General features: G+C 37.4%; 1 protein-coding gene across 3 annotated transcripts in view; it reads right to left on the reverse strand.

The window, feature by feature from the left end:
• Usp53 (ubiquitin specific peptidase 53) overlaps positions 1–17,071 on the reverse strand; it is a 58,423-nt gene that overhangs the window by 13,505 nt on the left and 27,847 nt on the right. For all 3 annotated transcript variants that reach the window (XM_031375342.1, XM_031375343.1, XM_031375344.1), the window contains 8 exons: positions 16,537–16,642; positions 15,222–15,368; positions 14,279–14,428; positions 9,831–9,993; positions 9,184–9,333; positions 8,259–8,402; positions 6,039–6,771; positions 4,016–4,092 (listed from right to left, as the gene is read on the reverse strand). In XM_031375342.1, coding sequence (XP_031231202.1) covers positions 4,016–4,092; positions 6,039–6,771; positions 8,259–8,402; positions 9,184–9,333; positions 9,831–9,993; positions 14,279–14,428; positions 15,222–15,368; positions 16,537–16,642 — 1,670 coding nt within the window. The remainder of the gene's footprint in view (positions 1–4,015; positions 4,093–6,038; positions 6,772–8,258; positions 8,403–9,183; positions 9,334–9,830; positions 9,994–14,278; positions 14,429–15,221; positions 15,369–16,536; positions 16,643–17,071) is intronic.

Here is a 17,071-nt window from a genome sequence, read left to right on the forward strand (position 1 = left end):
CTGGTCTACAGAGTGAGTTCCAGGACAGCCAGGGCTATACAGAGAAACCCTGTCTTGAAAAAAAGAAAAAAGAAAGCACATTAAAAGCTGCATGCAAAAAGGACCAAGTTATATATTAAGGCAAATGCATTGAAATAATTGCTGACTTCTCAGTGGAAACCTTAAAAGCCTGAGGACTTAGAGAAATATGTAACTCAAATTCTTAAAAACCACCAAAAAATTCTTAAAAACTGCCAAACCAGCTTAATATACCCAGCAACGCTATCTATCCTAAATGAAGGAGAAAGGAAAATTTAGCATTACAAAGGCAAGCCAAAGAAATTTATGACCAAATAACTAGCTCTATAGAAGCTACTTTGAAGCTATTTCAAGGAATTTTTCAGACAGAAAGGAAAGATAAAAGTCTTACAGAAACATAGTCAAAGAAAGACAATAGTTAGACAAAACGACAAAAACCAAAACCAAACCAAAACAAAAAAAATCGAAGCAACCAACCCAACAAACCAAAAAACCCTACAAAATCAACAGAATGGAAAGAATCAATATACACTTTTCAGTATTAACTGTCTTAATGTCCTAGGCAAAGAGAGAATCTAGCAGACTGGATTAGAAAACAGAATCTTTCCTTTTGCTGCTTCTAAGAAACATATCTTTGCCATCAAAGATAGACACTGTCTTAGGGTGAAAGGGTGGAAGACTTTACAAACAAATGGGACCGAAAAAAAGCAGACATCCCTAGTCTAATACCTACAAAAATGGACTTCAGAATTAAATCTAGTCAGAAGAGATAAAGACAGATACTTCAAAATCTGTAAAGCAACAACCCAACAAGGATATTACGATTCGAAATATACGCAACAAACACAGGATCACCCAATTTCATAAAACTTACACTACTTTATATAAAAACACAAATTTATCCTACAGAAACAGTTGGTGACTTCACTACTTCCGACTTTCACCATTACGTTCATGAGATGAAAACCAGAGGAACACTGAAATAAAGCCACACCACATATCAAATGAACAAAGACACACTTCAGAATATCCCACCAACTCTACAGAACACAAATTCTTCTCAGATATCCATCACACTTTCTCCAAAATGAAATTAAAAACTAGGACATGAAGCAAGCCTTAATAAATACAGAAAAGGTAAAGTAATTTCATTTGTTTTATCTGAGATCACAATGTAATAAGACTACATATCTATAGCAAGAGAAATTATAGAAAATATACAAATTCATGAAAAATAACAGCACAATACTGAATGAATGGAACATTGAAGAAATCAAGAAAACTGTAAAAATTCCTAGAACTGAATAAAAAAATGAAGACTCTTAAGATACAATATACAAGGCCATGGGATACATGATAGTCCTAACTGGAAGGTTTATAGCTCTAAGTACCTATATTACAAAAATCAGAAATAGCTGGGCAGTAGTGGTGCACGCCTTAATCCCAGCACTTGGGAGGCAGAGGCAGGTGGATTTCTGAGTTAGAGGCCAGCCTGGTCTACAGAGTGAGTTCCAGGACAGCCAGGGCTACACAGAGAAACCCTGTCTTGAAAAGCCAAAAAAAATAAATAAATGAAATAAAATAAATAAATAATCAGAAATATCTCAAATAAACAACCTAACAACCTGAGATTCCACCTCATACCAGTCAGAATGGCTAAGATCAAAAACTCAGCTGACAGCAGATGCTGGCGAGGTTGTGGAGAAAGAGGAACACTCCTTCATTGCTGGTGTGATTGCAAGCTGGTACAACTACTCTGGAAATCAGTTTAGCAGTTCCTCAGGAAATTGGACATAGTACTACCAGAGGACCCAGCTATACCACTCCTGGGCATATACTCAGAAGATGCTCCAACATGTAATAAGGAGACATGCTCCACTATTTTCATAGCAGCCTTATTTATAATAGCCAGAAACTGGAAACAACCCAGATGTCCCTCAACAGAGGAATGGAGTGGTACATCTACACAATGGAGTACTACTCAGCTATTAAAAAACAATGAAGTTATCCCAGCACTTGGGAGGCAGAAGCAGGTGGATTTCTGAGTTCGAGGCCAGCCTAGTCTACAGAGTGAGCTCCAGGACAGCCAGAGCTTTACAGACAAACCCTGTCTCAAAAAACAAAACAAAAACAAAAAAACAAAAAACAATGAAGTTAAGAAATTCTTAGGCAAATGGATGGAACTAGAAAATAACATCCTGAGTGAGGTAACCCAGTCACAAAAGAACACACATGGTATGCACTCTCTGATAAGTGGATATTAGCCCAGAAGCTCGGAATACCCAAGATACAATCCACAAACAACAAAGTGTGGATACTTCGTTCCTTCTTAGAAGGGGGAACAAAATACCCATGGAAGGAATTGCAGAGACAAACTATGGAGCAGAGACTGAAGAAAAGACAATCCAGAGACTGCTCCACCTGGGAATCCTTCCTATATTCTATCATCAAACCCAGACACTATTGTGGATGCCAGCAAGTGCTGCCTAACAAGAGCCTGATATAGCTGTCTCCTGAGAGGCTCTGACAGTACCCGACTGTACTGGCTAGTTTTGTGTGTCAACTTGACACAAGCTGGAGTTATCACAAAAGGGAGCTTCAGTTGGGGAAGTGCCTCCATGAGATCCAGCTGTGGGGCATTTTCTCAATTGCCCCTTGTGGGTGGTGCCATCCCTGGGCTGGAGGTCTTGGGCTCTATAAGAGAACAGGCTGAGCAAGCCAGGAGAAGCAAGCCAGCAAGGAACATCACTCCATGGCCTCTGCATCAGCTCCTGCTTTCTGACCTGCTTGAGTTCCAGGCCTGACTTCCTCTGGTGATCAACAGTCATGTGGAAGTAAGCTCAATAAACCCTTTCCTCCCCAACTTGGTTCTTGGTCATGATGTTTGTGCAGGAATAGAAACCCTGACTAAGACACCGACTAATACAGAAGTAGAGACTCACAGCCATCCATTGGACTGAGCACAGGGTCCCCAATGAAGGAGCTAGAGACAGGACCCAAGGAGCTGAAGGGTTTGCAGCCTCTTAGGACGAACAACAATATTAACTAACTAGTACCCTCAGAGCTCCCAGGGACTAAACCATCAACCAAAGAGTACACATGGTTAGCAGCATATGTATAGCAGAGAATGGCCAACTTGGTCATCAATGGGAGGAGAGGCCCTTGGTCCTGTGAAGGTTCTATGCCCCAGTGTAGGGGAATTCCAGGGCTAGGAAGTGGGAGAGGGTGGTTGGTGAGCAGGAGGAGGGCAGAGGAAACAGGTTTTTTTTCCCTCCCCCGGCCCCATCCAAGGGAAACTGGGAAAGGAGATAACATTTGAAATGTAAATAAAGAAAATGCATTTGATATTATAAGGTTATTTAAAATGCTATTTGCATTTATCCATTTGTTTGTCTTCCTCTGTTGGATAGCTGTTGACATACAATCCTTGTGTCTTATTTCAAGCACAAATCACCTGGCGGAAGTCACAATTATTTTGGCCAGATAGGGCTTTCTAAGGGGTTCTGGATAATCTTATGTCAACGTGGCACAGGCTAAAGTCATCTGAGATGAGAAGAGAGAGCCTCAATTAAGAAGAGGCCGCCATAAGATCAGGTTGTAGGCAGGCCTGTACTGTATTTAGTGATTGATGGGGGAGGGCCCAGCACATTGTGGGTGGTGCCATTCCTGGGCTGGTGGCCCTGGGATCTGTACTAAAGCTGTCTGAGCAGGCACAGGGAAGGAGCAAGCAGCACCCTCCTTGACCTCTGCATGAGCTCAGGCCTCCAGGTTCCTGCCACGTTTGAGTTCCTGTCCTGACTTCTTTTGATGATGAACAGTGATACAGAAGTTTAAGTTAAATAAACCCTTTTCTCCCCAAGTTGCTCTGGTCATGGTGTTTCATCACAGCATTAGAAACACTGAACAAGACAGAAGTTATATCAAAACAGCAAGCAATAAATTACTGTAATTCATTTTTTACAACAACCATCAAAGCATATTTAAGTGCAATTTCTACCTTCTGGGCAGTCTTTGCTCTGATGAGATATACACTCCATACTGTCCATATTTTGGCTGTTCATCTTAATATGTTCACTGAAAAATAAAACACACACACCAAGCATATCAGTTTTGTGGATTATGTTAGTTTATTCTAAGAAGAAATACACTTGTTAAAATGTTCTTATGTGCTGCTGTAAGGACTTAGCATACACTTTTTGTTCTTTTGCTTTCTTTTATAGTTCAAGGTGACATACAATCCAAAATCCTCCTGTCTTTGCCTCTGAAGTGCTACAATTAGTGACATGCCTTAATATATACTATTTAATTTCTAGCTTATAACATTTGAATGTAGTTACACTCTTCTTATGACAGGAAACTGCTTTGTAAGTCAAATTAATTTGCCCAATAATTAAAATGCAAGTTTATGTCTTTAATATGTGTGCTACTACAATTCAAGAAGTATCATGAAATTTATAACACTAGGAAAGAGTTCCTTTAATTCTTTATGGAGTCAATTATTTTAATAGAGCATAAGCAGCTGATTCTTGTAAATCTGATTTTTTAAAATGAATCAATGTCAAGCACTAAGTCAAATTATGTATGCTTTTGAAAAATTAAAAACAGAAAAGAGTAGTAGAGTTATATTAAAAAATCAGACATTACACCGAGATCAAGCATGTTTGAGAGATGACAGAGAAATCCAAATGCACTGTTGCTAACATCAGTAATACAATTATGTATTCAGAATTAATTAACTGATCACAAACTTATTTGGTTAAAATTTTTTATATTTCCTTCCATGGAACTGGTTTGTAATAACAGAAACAACTCCAGTTTTGAGATACAAATGTCAGAGATGATAATTTATTTTATGTATGTATATACGGAAGAATTCAACAATCACCTTAAAACTAAGATACCAATTTAAGTCAACACTTTAAAGCCTGTTGCAAACAATGAACAGTTAAGGATTGGAGAGCTGTCTCAGCAGTGGTCAAGAGCAGGGGCTGTTCTTCCAGAGGACCTGAGTTCAATTTCCAGCAACCACATGGCAGCTTACAAGTGTCTGTCACTCACAAGGGTCAATACCCTCTTCTGGCCTGAGTAGGCACCAGGCATAGATGTGGTGCCAGAGATACAAGCCAACACCCATACACAAAAAACAAATAAATTTATTTTTAAAAATCAAATCAATAATAATGAAAATAATGGCTGTACATCTGTGTTTTTCAAGCTTCCTAAAACCAGACAGTCACTATTTTGGAGTTAGGGAATAACTATGTAAATTGAAAATATGAAATCTCAGGCTGGCGAGATGGCCCAGCGGGTAAGAGCACTGACTACTCTTCTGAAGGTCCTGAGTTCGGATCCCAGCAACCACAAAGTGGCTCACAACCACCCATAATGAGATCTGACACCCTCTTCTGGTGCGTCTGAAGACAGCTACAGTGAATTATGCTGGAGCAAGTGGGGCTGGCAGAGGTCCTGAGTTCAATTCCCAGCAGACATACACATGATGGCTTACGGCCATCTGTACAGCTACAGTGTACTCATACACATAAAATAAATAAAATAAATCTAAAAAAATAAAAAAAAATATTAAATCTCAAGCTGTAATATACTAGGTCTTTCTCTTCACTCTAATTTCATGTCTCCCTAACAATTCACTGAACCCACACCTGTAATTACTTCAATAATTAGTGAGAATAAGTGGTGAGCACGGAGGATGCGGCTTGGAGGCAGACTGCTCACCTAGCGTGAGCAAACGAATGCTGTTTAAGAAAGCATTAAGTCTCATTTGCCTAAGTTCAGTCCAATATTTACATAACAGCTTCAAAGCAGAAAAACATTTTAAAAAAGAAGACGGGTCTGAGAGATGGCAGGGCAGTTAAAAGTACTTCTTGCTCTTCCAGAGGACCAGCACCCATATGAGGGTCATAAACAGTCTGTAACTCCAGCTCCAAGGGACCCACTGACTTCTTCAGGTCTCCCACCCACCCCCCCATATGAATAACGAGGGAGAAACTGTTATGTAGTACCTGAAGGCTTTACCACCACCGACATCCATGACTGTCCCACTTCCCTCCACACCAGGAGAGTCCAAGCTGGCAGACCCGTTACTGACATGATCGCTGCTCTCATACCCAGACTCTGTCCTTTGCATCTGCCAGCTGGTACCAGGACCTCTGCTCGCTGCAGTGCCTGTATTTTTCTCTGCTCCTTTTCCATTAGTTTCAAGGGAACTTGTGCTTCCTGCTTCTTGCTTCATTTCATCTTCATATATAGTCATTAAGCCTTTCTGCTTTGGGTTTGCTTTTGGCCAGTTATTACAACTCTGATCCTTGCTACACTTAGGCCTACTACCAATATCCGACTTCTGTCTGGGACTGTGCTGCCTCTTCTCACGTTCACTAAAAACACTATCGACGTTTAATGTTTCTCTCATGGGTTTCCAGCCACGGTGGCGGCTCTTAGTCTTACTACTGCAGCTGCTTCCTCTGTCCCTTGAATCTTGGCTGCTGTCTGTATCATATCCAGTGCCAGTGTCACTCTTAGCTTTGCCTGTTGTTTTCTCTCCAGGAACAAGAGGATTCTGGGATCTGCCTGAACTTATCACTTTTCCAGAAGTGTAACTCTCATGGGTAGCTCGGTCATGTTTACAAGGTCCTTTGCCTTGGCTGTGGTAGAGATGGGGATTCCCTTGTTGTCTAAAGCCATCCGAAGCAGGAGGTGATCCGGACTTGAAAGATGCCAAGTCTTCATCAACCAAATCTTAAAATAAAATAATAACAGTACATAAGACACACATGAAAATAATAAAAATTAAAATACATCACAAACTGATTTAGGATTAAAAGGTGCATTATCTCAAGTTAGGTGTAGTGGTGCATACCTGTCATATCAGCACTTGGGATGCTAAGACAATCAAGCAAGAAGATCATGAGTTGGAAGCCAGCCTTGGCTATAGTAAGATCTTGTATCAAAAACCCAACCAACTACATAAAAACAATGCTTGATTGTTTACTTATAAATAAGAGATATAAAATTAACTGGGCTTTAAAAAGACTTATAAAGTAGATCATAAAAGGGGTTTCTTTTATAAAAGAATTAAGAATTTGGCTCACTTATAATTAACAAAAATCATAAATATATTCCCCATATTGCTAAAGATTTTCAAACTAAGCTCAAGAATGAGACACACTGTCACTTGGGTTGTAAGGTGCTATCAAGTCTTCCACAAGGACAGCAGAGGGCACCTGTTCAAACCAGGTACAAATACATCCTGAAGCAGTGTCATCTCAGGAATGTCATGTCACACCTACACACCAAAATATATACAACGGTGTACATGACAGGATATCACTGTAGCAAACCTCGGAACTCAGCATTTAAAATATAGTGGAAAAGTTGTTATATTCATAAAAACACCATAAAATAAAAAAAGGTTATATTTATAATGCACTGAAAGCTACCACATTAATGACAAGCAGAAGTATGAGCAGTGAGAATGCTTTTGTAACTTTCCTTTGTCTTTTCAGCACTGAGGATCAGTTACAAAGCCTCAAACATGCTTGTGGCAGATGTTCTACGAATGAGTTATTCCCCATGACCTTCCTGCTTAGTTTACTGTGCTAAATGAGTGAACTGTATTTAAGTAACATAAGTAGAAGTAAAACATGAAAATATGAACACTAGTATCTTGTGGTTGTTTTTGTGAGAATGGCACCCATAGGCTTGTATGTTTGAATGCCTGGTGGCCAATTAGTGGAACAGCCTGGGAAGGATTAGGAGGCGTGTCCTTGTTAGAGGAGGTGTATACTGTGAATGGGCTTTGAGGTTTCAGATGTCCACACCAGGCCCAGTTTCTGTCCCTCTGCTGCCTGTGGATCAGGACGTAAAGCTCTCATCTACTGCTTCAGCACCATGCCTGTATGCTTCCTGCTATGATAATCATGGATCAACCGACTGAAACTACAAGCAAATCTTGATGCTTTGTTTGACAAGAGTAGCCCTGGTAATGGTGTCTCTTCACAGCAACAGAATAGTAACTGAGTTATATTTCAAAATTACAATTAAATAAGAACTGGAAAAAATTTTCATGTTTACATTTAATATAAAGACATTCAAGAAATCATACTAAAAACATGTAAATATCTAAAATGTAACATGTAAATATACACAGTATACTAGAAAACTCCATTTTAAAATAGGATTTTTACCAGTTCTTTTAAAGTTAATGCTCTAAGTACTTAACTTACCCCTGTGTCGGCCCGTATCTTTCCTCTGTCCCTTTTCTAAATCTTTCCATAGAGAAGAAAGTGCATTTTTCTGTTCAATGGCTTTCAGAGCACATTCTCTGGAAATGTCTTTTATCTTTTCTCTTTGATCATGGCTTAACTTAACTGTAAAAGAAAACAGTCTTATAATGAAATACATTACTTTTCAAGTTGTTCAACAAAAGTAAATCTTGAACTAATAGAAAAAAAAAATCTATACTTAAAAAAGCTATGGACTACTGAAATGGCTCAGTGGGGAGGGGCCTGCTACCCTGAATCCAATCCCTGAGACAATAGAAAGAAAAAACAACCCCCAAAGTTGTCCTCTCACTTTCACACAGACACAGACAGACAGACAGACAGACAGACAGACACACACACACACAGATAAATGTTAACTTAAAAAAAAAAGAAAGAACACAATGAACTCATTTTTATGTTTAACTAATGCTCAGCACGATTTTTCTTGACATTGGAGACCCATACTTTCTTTAGACACATTTTCTATAGTCCCTAGAGCACCTGTAAAGAAAAAGGATGGAAGCTGCTGTGCTCTAAGTATTCTTATTTCTCGAAGTCTCTGAGGTGAGTGTCATAACTTATCTCCAGCTCGTGTACTAGATATAAAGCCTACGGTAATTGCAAGCTAGCCGAAGTTTACAAAACTTGTGTGAATTCATGCTGTCTTGTTCCATTGCACAGACAATCTCAAGTAGGTCAGTAGAATCATAACTCTGAGAAATGCATTCACAAAAAGACACAAATCTACCCAGCCTTGTCTCTTCGTGTGCAAGGCAAGCAGCTTAGCCTTTCTGTTCAGTTCTCCCCAGGCACTGCAGGTCCAGGAACTGAGAAAGACTGCTCAATTGTTTACAAACACTGCCCACTGGACAGCGTGAAAGCGTACCTGGTGCTCTCCTTCCACTTGTCTGCATTTGGCTCCGATTAAATGAGGAAATATCAGTTTGAAATTTGTGATTTTCTTTCTGTTTCGTCTGATCACCAAATCCATTTTCCTTTGAATTATCTGATTTATAAATGATAGGCTTTCCACATCCTTAAAAAGATAGTTAAAATCACATCATTTCTTTCTTTCTCATTAGAAGGAAAGATATTTAAGTAATTTTCAGACATTTTTAACACCCTAGACAAAATAAGTTAATACTTAAGGGGCTGATGTCACTCAGGGCTTTATTCGCTTTGTAATGCATCCAACATCGTTTTGCTGCTTCAGACTTTTCTGGTTACTACACATTTACAATCTTAAAATTCACTGACAGAAGGAGCTTCCCACAGCCTCTTCTGTTTTCGGGTGCACCACACTGACCACACTGACCACACTGGGGATTCCTAACAGTATTTCTGAGGCTATTGGCAGGGAAATGTTTCTTTGAAAAGATCAACAAAATATAGTAAAATTATCCTAAACTTCATTTGACTGAAACTCAATTTTTAAATTTTCTCAACATATATCTTATATTCAGTAGTTGATTATAATAAATGAAAAATACCAAAAAAAAAAAAAAACCCAAACAACTTTTTAAAAGGAATTACCCATATTTTCTTCAAGTGATTTATAATGTGACCAGTGGACAACCTGCCTGAGTGCATCCTCAGTAGAGACTGCTGTACCATCTGGGTTTGCATAAAACAGCAAAAGTGGCTGTAAGTGGCATCGTATGCACTTGGAGACCACATCTTTCCATCTGGTTCCAATCTTTAAAAGAAAAATCACAATAAATAAACATAAACCAATTCCTGAAGTGTGTAATATTAATAGGCAGAAACTGGATTAATTTACATTTCAAAGTACTTCAAAGACTTTCAGGGGCTAGCAGTCTAATTATCATGAATAATTTTAATAACTAAGCCAAATACAAATTTTAGATTCTCATTTAAAAAAAAATGATAGGACGGTCCAATGAGATAGCTCATTGGATAAAGACTGCTGCTTAAACCTGATGGCCTGAGTTTGATCCCCAGGACCCACGTGGCAGAAGGCAAGACCTGACATCACTGACTATGTTCCATCTTCACACGCATGCTTTAGCATGTGCATTCCCTCTTCCCGTATACACACAATACACAAATGTAAAAAAAAAAAACAACAGGTAAAAATGATACTTTCTATACAAAGATTTAATTATTAATTTTATTTGTATACACATGTCAACCTATTGAACTCATGGAAATCCCCCTTATTTCAGTTTGTCAAACATAGATGTAAGCTACAGTGCCTAGAATAATCACTAAATTTTAAACAGCTTTTCATATACATGGATGGCTGACTTTTGACAAAGTGTCCAAGGCAATTCAATAGAGAAATATAAAGGGATTTGTTCAACAAATGGTGCTGGGAAGCTGGATAGCCAAAGAGAAAATAACTCCTGCCCATAGCCCCCAAATGAAGCATCCTCAAAGCATCTTTGCAGAAAATGCAAAGAGAAAATCTTCACTAAACAAGCTCAGAAGAAAACAAATTGTAAGTCAAATTCATCAAATTCAGTAATAACATTTGCTCTTGGGAAGCTATGTCATTAAGAAATTGAAAGTGGCCAGCCAGGTGTGGTGGCACACACCTTTAATCCCAGCACCAAGGAGGCCAACACAGGGGATCTCTCAGAGCTTAAGGCCAGCATGATCTACAGTCTAAATGCCAGGCCAGTCAGTGCTACACAACAAGACTGTCTCGAGAAGCAACTCAAAGTAAACAACATATAAATAATAAAAGACTTGTATGCAGAATAAAAAAGTCCTAGAACTTAATAAGATATTTCAATTTGAAAAACTGGTAGGACATTTGAATAGACCTCTCTCTCTCTTTCTCCCTCTCCCCCCTCATATTTAAATATATATCTCTTTCACACACACACACACCATATTGACATTGCACTGTCAATAAGCACATGGAAAGAATGTGCAAACTGCTATAACCAGGAAAATGTTTAAGCATCACAGTAAGGTATTTTATACAGCATTACAAGAGCTAGAATTACTAACACTACCTATGTGGAATGCTGGGTAGGGTGTGGAAGATGGATTCGCATACAATACTAGTAGGAACAAAATCAGTACACCTGTGATAATCATCAACTGGCAATTCTTGGTAAAATTTAACACACATTTATCATGTAACTCAAAAATTCCACTCTGGGTATTATCTAAGAGCAATGGAAAAATATTCACATAATGATTATTTAAACCACCACATGTTAATGAAAAACTTGTAGTACAGCTATTAAGTGAAACATGGTAAAAATGAAGGACTGATACAAACAGCATGGATGGATTTTAATAACATTTTGCTTAGGGAAAGGGGTGAGACAGAATAGTAAATGCTATAAGAACCCACCCTTTATGTAAATGAGAGAAAGGGCAAAACTAATCTAGAGGAGGTCAGTGATGTCATGTCATGGGCCTGAGATGGGGTGGAAAGACTGTGAGCCAGAGGCATGCTAGAACTTTACAGGATGATGAAAATGTTCTCTATACAGAGAACAAGGACAGCATGACAGAGCACTTGCCTACATGCAAGCCCAGCAATGTTAAAAAACAGGTAGTTGATTATAGTCAATTTTAAGTGTGCATATTTCTCAAAACTCAAAGTGCTTATTTCAGTACATTTTAATGTTTATAAATTACCCAAACAAGCCCCTCCCCTTAGGCTTTCTTTCTAGTAACTGGAACCCTGAGCTTTTCCATGACTTCTAGTTACCTCCTTACTTGGCAACCTCATAAACATGAACCAATCTGAAAGGAAAGCTTCAAATGATCAATACCTGATACTCCTCCAAATTTTGACAATTTCTGTTATATAGTTAGCCAGTATGAACTCTAAAATGTCAAAGAAGAGTATCTTCAATATCTTCATAATTTTCCATAACAAAGCACTAGGTATCTAAATGCAGTGATTTTTTTTTCTTTTTTTACAAGTACCAAATGTTTTCTATCAGCTTTATTGAAGTAGATTAACATGCAAAACAATGATCTGGCCTCACGTGGAATCAGTCACGTGAATCCAGTTAGAGCAAGGATTTGCCAGTACATAATCCTTGCTCTAAAACCTTCCCTCCTTGTACCTGGAAACCATGCATTTACTTTCTACACAGTTGTTTTTAGTTTTTTAAGTTTCATATAGACAGAGTTATAGTATACAGTCACTTAAATATGGCTTCATCAACTTAATGCCTAAGAGATTCATCAAAATTAATGCATTAACTGATACCTTATCCCTTTTATTAATAAGCATTATATATTACATTGTAGGGCTGTGCCATATATGGCTGACTAGCCATTCACTTATTACTGATTATTTGATTTTACTTTTAGTTTTATCTATTAGGAAAAAAGCTATAATGAACATTCAGGTCAAAGTCTTATGATGACTTGTTTTCAGCAGAGCAGAAGTGTTGGCTTATACACACACACACACACACACACACATATACTCTCAAACTAAAAACAAACACTGACAGGCTGTTTCCTCAAGTGACTGATCAATTCTTCAGTCTCATTATCCTTGCTAATTCATGGTATGGTCTTAAGTAATTCTTTCTGAGTTTAGTCAATATAATGGGTAAATACTGGGATCCTCCCATGAACTGTTTTTGTATTTCTCAATAGGTGATAATATAAAGAATAACAGAGAAGATTTATATACTTTCTTTGACAAAGTCTTATTTGTTAAAGAAAAGTTGGTCATCTTGTTATTGTTAAGTTGTAAAATTTTATATTTTAATATTTTGAATACAGGGCTGGGGCTAGAGTTTGGTGGCAAACCATTTGCCTGGGATATAAAGGCCTTGTTAAGATTCAATCCCTATGGTAAAAACAAGTCAAACCATAAAAGTACATTCTGGATACAGACTTCAGTACATATGTCAAACAAATATTTTCTCCTAGCCTCCAGCTTAGCATTTTATTCTTCTAAATGTCCTACTAAAGGGCAAAAGTTTTATTAAGTTTTGATGATCCCAATTTATCAGTGTTTATTTTTTATGGCCTAAAAATGTTCAGTGAATGCTATCTAAGAAATGTCTATGAAAATAATCAGTGTTGACAAATGGCCCTTTGTTATAAGTTATGATGAAAGGTACATAAAATCCCATACCACGTGCTTGTAATGACCTAAGAACTTCTAATTTTAAAATCAGCTTACTATTAGAATTTTCAAAGCTAGTGAACTTTGAGAAGTGTTTATAAGATCAATCATTTTCAACTCTGTCAGGTCTAAATCTCTTTTACAACTTTAAAACCTCAGATCCTTGGTCGTCTACTAATTAAAAAAAAATTCTAGAATCCAGCCATAGTTTTTTCAAAGGCAAGCACCAAGTCAGCAATGAACTGGTGGGTAAAAATATCTGTGACAAGAGCACAGTCCAGTGTTCATGAGGGAACCTTCATGGTAAGGGGAGAGGATCAGTTCATGTAAGCTGACCTGACCTCCCCTACAGAGTACACACACACACACACACACACACACACACACACACACACACACACACACACGCGCGCGCGCGCGCATGTAGACACACACGCACGCACACTGCAGCACACATACCAAACAAATAACATGTAATTTTTAAAGCCAGGTACAATGTGTTACACCTACAATCCCAACACATAAGAAGCTGAGCTAGGAGGACTGCCGGGAGTTTAAGGCTATTTTGGGCTACATATTAATTCTAGGTTAGAATGGTCTATAATGTGAGATACTGTTTCAAAAAGCAAATATCATTTATCAAAAGAACATATATCCAATTGCTTATCGTATACACAAATTGGAAAAACAGTACCTCATTTTGTCCCTACCCTAAAATTCATTACTCTAAAACTGAACTAGATTAAAACTTAAGTTTTAAAATAAACTAAAATTTAAAAATTTAAAAGTAGCTTATCTTTTAATTCACTATTCTAATAATTATGCCAGTACTGCATATATTGTTATATACTTCTATAGTGTACAGAGTCTCAATGATTACTGCAGTTAGTGCAGGTCTTACCTCCTTGACATGGGCATCATCAAAAAACACCCACTTGGAGCTCTTGGTGTGAAAAGCAAAGGCGCAGTAGTGTCGGCTGGTGTAACAGATCATACCAACAAGGTGCAGTTCACTGTCTGTGGCATTTTCATCAGTAACCCTATAAAAAAGCTATTTAAAAATATTAATGTATATTTTACTATTGTCTCTTTAAAATGAGAAACTATGAATCAGGCATCTAAATTATATGAAAATATTTCACCTACAGATTGGCCTTGATCCAATATTATTACTGAAGGTGCCACTGATATGGAACTGTAGACAGACAACTTTTAGTCCTCAGAACCTCTAGGTTCCACAAACTGAATTCACCATGCATTAGCACAGTAAGTTTCTCTAGCAACATACAATTGACACTTTACTTATACTCCAAATGTAAGATGAATTATATATTCTTGATTAGATAACATACTTGAAGAAACTTTAAAATATCACTTAAAGTATAATTTTTTATTCTTAATTGTAACAAAAACAAACTCAAAGTAAATTTAGAAAGTAACAATCAACTTTTAAAAGCACACATGTATCAGAGATCAATATACAGATTAAGTTTAAACTTTTAAAAGCACACATGTATCAGAGAGATCAATATACAGATTAAGTTTAAACCTTAATAAACCCTTTCTAGATTACTATTTATCACATTTCTGTGACAACCATCAGGTGGTAACCTTCATTAGTACCAGTCATCACTCCGGGTTGAAAGGGCAAGAGATGGGTTAGTTTGTGACTGAAAGTCATTTCTAGTCTATGGAAAAAGGTATTCTACTTAGTCTGATTTAGGCAAAATTATCTTCATCTAAGCACATCTGGATATCAATATTTCCTTTAAAAGATTTAGGTTCTGATGAACAAAACTAAAACCATCATGATATTAACATTTGAATGAAAGCAACTGTGATACCCCAGGAAGGTAGAGATGCGTGGCTAGACTTCGAACAACATCTTCAGTCAAGTCAGAGTGCTCGGAGTCCCACACTAATCCAATAGTAACAATCTCTGGGCAATTCATTAAAACACGGCGGATTTTTATTTTTTGGCCACAGTTACTCTACAGAAGAACAAACAAAAAGAGGCAAGCTTTTAAATTATTAGTTACTATATATACTTTATATTATACAATGAAAATCAAAGTGTATCTGAAATTTGTTTTTTCAGTTTATTAGAAATTGACTTCTAATTAGCTGTTTGTCTTTACTGATTAAGCAAGATCTTAATTTTAACTCATTTGGTATTTTTAGATGTGTTAAAACAAATATTCATCCTGAAAACAACAACAAAAAGAAAAAAACAAAAGAAACAAACCAACAAAAAACCCCTTAAGGTTGTTAACAGCTAGTTGTGGTGTTTGGAAGGCTGAGCCAGCCAGGTATTAGACTCTGTCCAAAAAAGAAAAAAAAAAAAAAAAAAAAAAAAGGAATCACTGAAGTCATTTATAATATCATGCAACAACAACAACAACAAAAAAACGTATGTCACATTTACTCAAAGCAACAATGACAACAACACAATCCCTCTGCAGTCATGGGATACATTTCAGACCTCTGGAAGACTCCAATAGGCATAGACTTCACATTTTTCAATAAAGTGACATAGGCTGATCTCTGTAAGTTTGAGCCAGCCTGGTCAAACTTAGTGAGTTCCAGGCAGTGTAGGAATAAGATTGCCTCATAAAAAAAGGGGGTAGGGTGGCCTGGAGAGTTACCTCAGCAGTTAAGACCTGTTCCTCTTAAAGGACCCAGGTTAAATTCTTCACACCTACATGGTGGTTTACAATTACCTGTAACTCCAGTCCCCAAGGACTGAATGCCCTCTTGGGATCTCATGGGCGCCATGTACACTCAGGATACACTTACAAATACATAAATATAAAGCAATTTTTTTTAAAAAAGAACAATTTTGCAAAGCTAAGAAATTTTTGTTTGGTTTTTATAGTGATTCTTCTGTGTTGCCCAGGCTTGTCACAGATCTGTGGCCTCAAATGATCTTGCCTTAATCTCCCAAGCAACAAGGACTATAGATGTGAGCATAGGTTAGAATTTTCACAATAATAGCACTAAGATAGATAAATAGCTTATGTGATGTAAAGTCATCTCCAATATCACTAAATAAAGATAAATTTTATACAGGTCCAATTAGTACTTACATGATAATTTCTGAATGCCTATTTTCAAGTTTATAAACATAGAAGTACACTAATGCTCTTCAACTACACTTACAGGACACTTCCGATAGTCATCTGCTGTATTTGCAGCTTGCAGCAATTCCGCAAACATCTCTGGTTTAAATCGTTCATGTCTTTCCATCATTCTTTCAACTTCATTGCTGAAAAAAAAAAAAATTAGGAATCTTAATCTAGCCTAGCCTATGAATTTATAACAGGTATATCAATTTGACTTGAAAAAATTGAGTATTAATATATACTGATAGCTATGCATTACTTTTCTATCTGAAAACTTAATCATACAGTGAAAAATTACTAAATTTGGAAGATATAGGAAGAATTAAGACAAATATAAAATCATATTAGAGCATCCTTTTTCTTTTTAGTATAAGTTTATTCGGGGCATGGGGAGGGGAGTTAAGAGGGTAGTAGAGACAGAGAAAGGCTGAGAGAGGGTAGAGAAGCAGAGGAGCAGAGGCCGGCCATGAGCATGTGGAGAAGGATGGGGGAAGGAACAGGGAGGGGCGGGGAGGGGCAAGAGAGGGAGCAGGAAGGTGAGAGCAAGAGCAAGAGTATCCTTTTTTTTTTTT

The sequence above is a fragment of the Mastomys coucha genome, unplaced genomic scaffold (assembly GCF_008632895.1).
Source record: "Mastomys coucha isolate ucsf_1 unplaced genomic scaffold, UCSF_Mcou_1 pScaffold16, whole genome shotgun sequence".
NCBI classification, from domain to species: domain Eukaryota; kingdom Metazoa; phylum Chordata; class Mammalia; order Rodentia; family Muridae; genus Mastomys; species Mastomys coucha.